This window comes from Cololabis saira, chromosome 15 (assembly GCF_033807715.1).
Source record: "Cololabis saira isolate AMF1-May2022 chromosome 15, fColSai1.1, whole genome shotgun sequence".
Lineage (NCBI taxonomy): Eukaryota > Metazoa > Chordata > Actinopteri > Beloniformes > Belonidae > Cololabis > Cololabis saira.
This window is the reverse complement of record NC_084601.1, coordinates 42,085,433-42,092,710: the sequence shown is the minus strand read 5'-3', so window position 1 is coordinate 42,092,710 and position 7,278 is coordinate 42,085,433. Positions and strand designations below refer to the sequence as shown.

Sequence of the window (7,278 nt, the reverse complement as noted above, 5' to 3'; positions counted from 1 at the left end):
ATTATAATTATACTTCTATATTATACCCGGGGGGTAAAAATGATCACAAGAACGGTGAGTAAAGATCCCAGAACCACACGGGGACCTAGTGAATGACCTGCAGAGAGCTGGGACCAGAGTAACAAAGGAACTGTCAGTAACAAATACGCCGCCAGCGACTCAGATCCTGCAGGGCCAGACGTTCCCCCTGCTGAAGCCAGTACAAGTCCAGGCCCGTCTGAAGTTTGCTAGAGAGCATTTGGATGATCCAGAAGAGGATTGGGAGAATGTTATGTGGTCAAATGAAACCAAAATAGAACTTTTTGGTGGAAACACAACTTGTCGTGTTTGGAGGAGAAAGAAAGCTGAGTTGCATCCAAAGAACACCAAACCTACAGTGAAGCACGGGGGTGGAAACATCATGTTTTGGGAGGTTTTTCTGCAAAGGGACCAGGACGACTGATCCGTTATTTGCAAATACATTATTTTAAAATCACCCAATGTGATTTTCTGATTTTTTTTTTTTCATTTTGTCTCTCATATATATACACACACACTTACTTTGATCTACTTCAAATCATGTTTCTCTAGTTTGCCCTCTATGATTAGATTTGTGTTAATTAAACAACCTCAGACCGTGTCAGAAAAGGCTCTGTGGTGCAATGGTAGCGCGTCTGACTCCAGATCAGAAGGTTGTGTGTTCAACTCACATCAGGGTCATAATGAACTTTCAGTTTTTTTATTTATCCATCCTCACGAGTTCACCAACCAGACAAACTTTAGCTGCAACAGAAAACTTTGATATGCACCTGGAATTGTTCAAGTCTGCATCATCACGTGACTTGATGAAAAGAGGAACAAAAGATAATCTTTCAAAAAAAGGAATTTCATTTGTTTATCAGGAGACACAAGGCAAGTTTATTTGTATACCACATTTCATGTACAATTTAAAGTGATTTAATAGCAACATTTAAAAAAATGAGGACAAACATTTGTGTCAAAGTGATAAAGTAAAATCATCCAGTTTTAAAAAGTCTCTAAATTGTCTGATTCTGCAGATTCACACATATAGGAGTGGTTGTTGTGGCCGAGTGGTTAAGGCGATGGACTCGAAATCCATTCGGGATTCCCCGCGCAGGTTCAAAAAAAGGCTTGTTAAATCTTGTCTTAACCTCAGACAAAACTGATTTAAAACTCATCCATCAGGGGCCTCATGTACAAAGAGTGTACGTGCACCACTTAGTACGTTTACGGTTGGATGTTCAAAAAGTGATTGAACGTGAAAAGTTGTGGTCCTTCACGCACACATTAATTCTGGCTTACGCACATTTCTGAGGTTTTGTCTGATGGCGACACTCACTGGGGATGCAGTGAAGTCCAACATATGAGGAAAAGTGACTTCAACAACAAGTTCACTACCACACATGAAGGGCACGACAGTCCCCACATCACCAAATAAGTTACACAGGAGTCGAAATGCAACAATTTCACAATTAACCACATGGTCTGAACATAAAACTAAAGGTTGGTGCAAAACAATGTATAACACTAATCCCACTGTCAGCCTTGGCTCTGTTAGAGGACACTGCTGATGGCAGGATGCAGTACGGAGTCTTTAGGGACCACTCTGCTGGTCCAGGATGAAGACTGGATCATCAGCTCATTTTATTCCATGCAAGGATTCACATTTAAATCCATGCACTCTTTGTACATGAGACGCCAGGTGCTGGAAGTCAATCTGGCCTTGCAGCAGAAGATGCTGAAACATCCAAATGAGGTTCTGGAGAGACGTGTTCCAAAACGAGACGAGGTAACTGAGAGGTTACGGAGGCCCTGTGGCTTAGTTGGTCAAAGCACCTGTCTAGTAAACAGGAGATCCTGGGTTCAAATCCCAGCAGAGCCTCTAAACTCATCTGTCTTTTGAGGACAGAAAGATTAGAGATGTCTCCTTCATTCATAGTTCAACCGTGGTGGTGAAATGGTAAAATGACATGTAGCTTAATAAAGAAAGAAAATCACATTGAAGTTTTCTAAACCGAAGTTAGTCAAAGTCAAAGTAGCTTTATTATCGATTCATCACATGTCAGACATACAAAGAATAGAGGACGTTTCCCACTTCCCTCGGTGAAACATATAAAGTGCGCAGGCACAACAGATAAAGATTTAAAAAAGAGTTCACATATACACTACACACAAACGCTGTTAAATACAGAAAATGCACATTTCAAATATTTTTCAAACATGAGCAACGAGAGGCTCCTCAGTCTCTCTGTGAGCGTCGTCGCTCTGACGGATCTGGTCCTGTTGACGACTAAAAAAAGGCTCCACGGAGCAACTTGTAACAGGCAATGCTATCAGAATACGATGCAAACAGTTAATCTTGGATAAAACATCTTTGTCACAGGAGTCTAAGACTTCAATAATGGACGGGAACTCATGTCCGCCATCCACCTTCCGTTTGATGAGTTGTCTGAAGGCTGATTTATGGTTCTGCGTTACACCGACGCAGAGCCTACGGCGTAGGGTACGCGGCGACGCACACCGTACGTTGTGCGTCGCCGCGTACCCTACGCCGTCGATTTAACGCAGAACCATAATTTAGGTTTAACAGTCCAGCTGCCGCGACACATCGCCTGACGGGGGGTTTTACATGCAAAAATAAGATTTTTTATTTTGAATTATTTTGAACATCATGATTACATACTAATAGCCTAGATTTAGAATACAACATGTTAGTAAGACTATACCAAAAAACAAAAAAAAAAGCATCACATTTTTGGGTGTGCCAGCTGTCTCTGTGGGTGGCACTGGCACACCCTGGCACACCCGTGGTTACGCCACTGGTTTGTGGGCATTATTACATTGGCGGGCGTTACACACGTAATCTTAAAGTGAAGCGTAGAAGAAGAAGTTATATTCTTCTACCACTGCATTTGCACCTAGCTTGTGGCCTCTACTTTATTCATTCTCGCAAATATGCTCAATTGGCTGAAATCAGGGAAAATATCAGGTGGGACATCTAAAATCAAAGTTAGTGATGAAGGAGGAGAGGAACCAAGACAGAGTGAGGAATCGGAGAAAACAGAGGAGATAATCGCAACGGATCCGGGAGAAGAAAAAGCGTGAGAATCAGAAAATGATCAGGAGGTCTGAGGACGTAGCAGGCGGGTCAGGAGGTCTGGGGACGTAGCAGGCGGGTCAGGAGGTCGGTCTGGGGGCGTAGCAGGCGGGTCAGGAGGTCTGTCTGGGGGCGTAGCAGGCGGGTCAGGAGGTCGGTCTGGGGGCGTAGGAGGTCGGTCTGGGGGTGTAGCAGGCCGGTCAGGAGGTCGGTCTGGGGGCGTAGCAGGCGGGTCAGGAGGTCGGTCTGTGGGCGTAGGAGGCGGGTCAGGAGGTCTGGGGGCGCAGCAGGCGGGTCAGGAGGTCTGGGGGCGTAGCAGGCGGGTCAGGAGGTCTGGGGGCGTAGCAGGCGGGTCAGGAGGTCTCGGGCGTAGCCGGGTCCTCGGTGCTGGCTGAGGGGGTTCTGGGACCACCGCCGGAGCCAGAACAGGGGGCGATGCGTCCAGGACCACTGCCGGAGCCGGAACAGGGGGCGATGCGTCCAGGACTACCGGCGGAGCCGGAACAGGGGCCAATGCGTCCAGGACCACTGCCGGAGCCGGAACAGGGGGCGATGCGTCCAGGACCACCGCTAAAGCCGGGACAGGGGGCGATGCGTCCAGGACTACCTCCGGAGCCGGAACAGGGGGCGATGCGACCAGGACCACCGCTAAAGCCGGAACAGGGGGCGATGCGTCCAGGACCACCTCCGGAGCCGGAACAGGGGGCGATGCGTCCAGGACCACCGGCGGAGCCGGAACAGGGGCCAATGCGTCCAGGACCACCGCTGGAGCCGGAACAGGGAGCGATGCGTCCAGGACCACCACTAGAGCCGGAACAGGGGGCGATGTGTCCAGGACCACCGCTAGAGCAGGAACAGGGGGCGATGCGTCCAGGACCACCGCTAGAGCCGGAACAGGGGGCAATGCGTCCAGGACCACTGCCGGAGCCGGAACAGGCTGGGACTGCCGCCGCCGTCTTTTCTCCTGAAGCTGGAGACTCCTGGGCCCATTTCAAGCCAGGTGTGTTCCCCAGAAAGGGGGAAGAGACTGGGGTGGGTCCGGGACCACCTCGGGAACAGCAACAGGCTGGCGCTGGCGGCATGTCCCTGTCCCCTTCAACATACGGTGGTAGGACGCCACTTGGTCACCGTAAAAGAGCTCCCACAGATCCATGTTCTTTCCTGGTGGGTCCATGCTGGCTGGGTTCATACTTTTGGCCAGATTGTACTGTCACGGCTCAAAAGTCAGAGAACCCAAATGAACAACATCAAACGGAGTATCAGAGTCCAAGAGGCTTTAATCAGGTCAGAGGTAGGCAGGAGTCAAAAACCGGGAAGACAGGCAGATCAGGCAGACAAATCCAAAGGAGCAGGCAAAAATCCAAAAACCGGGAATCAGGCAAAGTCACAGGCAAGCAGGCAGAAACAGACAGAATCAGGAATGCTCGAAAGCTAGGCATGAACGCTAGACAATCTGGCAACTGGCATGTGGAAATGGGCCGGTATATAAAGGGGAACTGATGATCATGGGAACCAGGTGTGCAGATGGGCGGGGAAGCACAGGTGAGGGGAAAGAGAAGATGTCTGGTTGATGAGGGTGGCAGGATCTGGAACGACAGGAGAGTGATCATGGAAAAAACCTATCCCCAACTGGGAAACCATGACAGGTTGTAGAAGATGAATTCAGCAGGTTTCCTTCTGTGATGTCCGACTGGTGAAATGAATGGTGATGACTTCCTGTCCACTACATAATCTGTGTGAAAGTCATGGAAAGACGTATGAAACATCATAGGATGAACCTGCAGTAGCAACACTTCAGCCAGTGGTGGCAGTGGCTCGGGGTGGAGAGGAGGAAGAGATGTTAGAGATGCGCTAATGTAGTGTTTGTGGAATAGTTAATGCTATAATTAGATTACATTCTGTATCTCAGAATGGTGTAACAATAAATTTGTGCTTTTTGCAGATATATGGATTTTGTCCATCCATCCATCTTCATCCACTTGATGTGGGACTGGTTAGCGGGGGCAGCAGTCTGAGCAGAGATGTCCAGACTTCCCTCACCCCACACATTTCCTCCAGCTCTTCTGGAGGGATCCAGAGACGTTCCCAGGTCAGCCAAAAGACATTCCCTCCGGTGTGTCCTGGCTCTTCTCCTGGTGGGACATGCCAGGAACACCTTCCCAGGAGGTGTCCAGGGGGCATCATATGTTAGTCTTTCAAGTTTTAGGTATGACGTTGTCTGATTATTTTGCTTTTGCATACTGATCAAATCTTTAGAGTTTATCACTCGTGTGAGTACGTTGGTGCTTCTTTAGCTGACTTGATGTGGTAAAAGCTGCCTCACACTGTTCACATCTGAACGGTTTATCTCCAGTGTGAATACGTTGGTGAGTCCTTAGATGGATTTGTTGGGTAAAAGATGCTCCACACTGATCACATCTGAACGGTTTATCTCCAGTGTGAATACGTTGGTGAATCCTTAGACTATCTAGTCTGGAAAAAGCTGCTCCACACTGATCACATCTGAACGGTTTATCTCCAGTGTGAATACGTTGGTGAATCTTTAGCTTTCCTGACTCAGTAAAAGCTGCTCCACACTGATCACATCTAAACGGTTTTTCTGCAGTGTGAATACGTTGGTGAATCTTTAGCTTTCCTGACTCAGTAAAAGCTGCTCCACACTGATCACACCTAAATGGTTTTTCTCCAGTGTGAATACGTTGGTGAGTCATTAGATTACCTGATGTGGTAAAAGCTGTTCCACACTGATCACACCTAAACGGTTTATCTCCAGTGTGAATACGTTGGTGAGTCATTAGACTACCTCGTTGGGTAAAAGCTGCTCCACACTGATCACATCTGAACGGTTTATCTCCAGTGTGAATACGTTGGTGAGTCCTTAGATGACCTTGTTGGGTAAAAGCTGCTCCACACTGATCACACCTAAATGGTTTATCTCCAGTGTGAATACGTTGGTGAATCTTTAGCTTTCCTGACTCAGTAAAAGCTGCTCCACACTGATCACATCTAAACGGTTTTTCTGCAGTGTGAATACGTTGGTGAATCTTTAGCTTTCCTGACTCAGTAAAAGCGGCTCCACACTGATCACACCTAAATGGTTTTTCTCCAGTGTGAATACGTTGGTGAGTCATTAGATTACCTGATGTGGTAAAAGCTGTTCCACACTGATCACACCTAAACGGTTTATCTCCAGTGTGAATACGTTGGTGAGTCATTAGATTACCTGATGTGGTAAAAGCTGTTCCACACTGATCACACCTAAACGGTTTATCTCCAGTGTGAATACGTTGGTGAGTCCTTAGATTGCCTTGTTGGGTAAAAGATGCTCCACACTGATCACACCTAAACGGTTTATCTCCAGTGTGAATACGTTGGTGAGTCCTTAGATTGCCTTGTTGGGTAAAAAATGCTCCACACTGATCACACCTAAACGGTTTATCTCCAGTGTGAATACGTTGGTGAATCTTTAGCTTTCCTGACGCAGTAAAAGCTGCCTCACACTGATCACATCTAAATGTTTTTTCTCCAGTGTGAATACGTTGGTGAGTCCTTAGATGACTTTGTTGGGTAAAAGCTGCTCCACACTGATCACACCTAAACGGTTTATCTCCAGTGTGTATACGTTGGTGAGTCATTAGATGACTTGATGTGGTAAAAGCTGCTCCACATTGATCACAACTGAACGGGTTATCTCCAGTGTGAATCATCTTATGTTTTCTCAGACCTGATGAAGTGGTGAAGACTTTCTTGCAGTGATCACAACGGAAACTTGTGGGTCTCTCTTTGCCTTTATGTTTCTGTAAGTACAGAGAAGAAGAATTAAATCATCTTGTTGGCCGACTCACAAAAGCTTTTCAGTTTCTATAAAGTGCTGTCCGTCTAAAGTGCTGTTATTGACAGCCAGAAACCTTCTGATGAAACATCTCAGTACGTCAAATCAAAAGTGTAAATGGTTAAAGCTACTAACACGAAAACCATCAAAATAGTTCATTAATAGGGATGGGTATTGATAAGATCTTCCAACCATTTTTCATTCTGCTTAACAATTCGGTTTTTATCGATTCCCTTATCAATTCTCATTTGGGAAAAAAAGAGTAAAGAAAGAAAAAATTCCTACAGATACAATAGGGCCTTCGCACTGTAAGTGCTCGGGCCCTAAAAATGTCATACATTCTGGATTC

At 46.7% G+C, this 7,278-nt stretch overlaps 1 protein-coding gene and 2 non-coding genes across 3 annotated transcripts; 2 read left to right on the top strand and 1 right to left on the bottom strand.

Annotated features, from left to right (window-relative positions):
• Positions 1–627: 627 nt before the first annotated feature.
• trnaw-cca (transfer RNA tryptophan (anticodon CCA)) lies at positions 628–699 on the top strand. The gene has a single exon. It is a non-coding gene; the product is annotated as a tRNA-Trp (tRNA).
• A 1,109-nt stretch (positions 700–1,808) lies between these two features.
• Positions 1,809–1,882, top strand: trnat-agu (transfer RNA threonine (anticodon AGU)). Its single transcript has one exon. It is a non-coding gene; the product is annotated as a tRNA-Thr (tRNA).
• Positions 1,883–5,349: 3,467 nt separating this feature from the next.
• On the bottom strand, positions 5,350–6,867 carry LOC133460953 (zinc finger protein 665-like). Its single transcript, XM_061741666.1, has 2 exons — positions 6,657–6,867; positions 5,350–6,488 (listed from the first exon to the last, which is right to left on the bottom strand). Exons 1-2 carry the CDS (start codon positions 6,802–6,804, stop codon positions 5,350–5,352), a joined length of 1,287 nt encoding a protein of 428 aa, XP_061597650.1. The 5' UTR covers positions 6,805–6,867.
• Between the last annotated feature and the right edge of the window lie 411 nt (positions 6,868–7,278).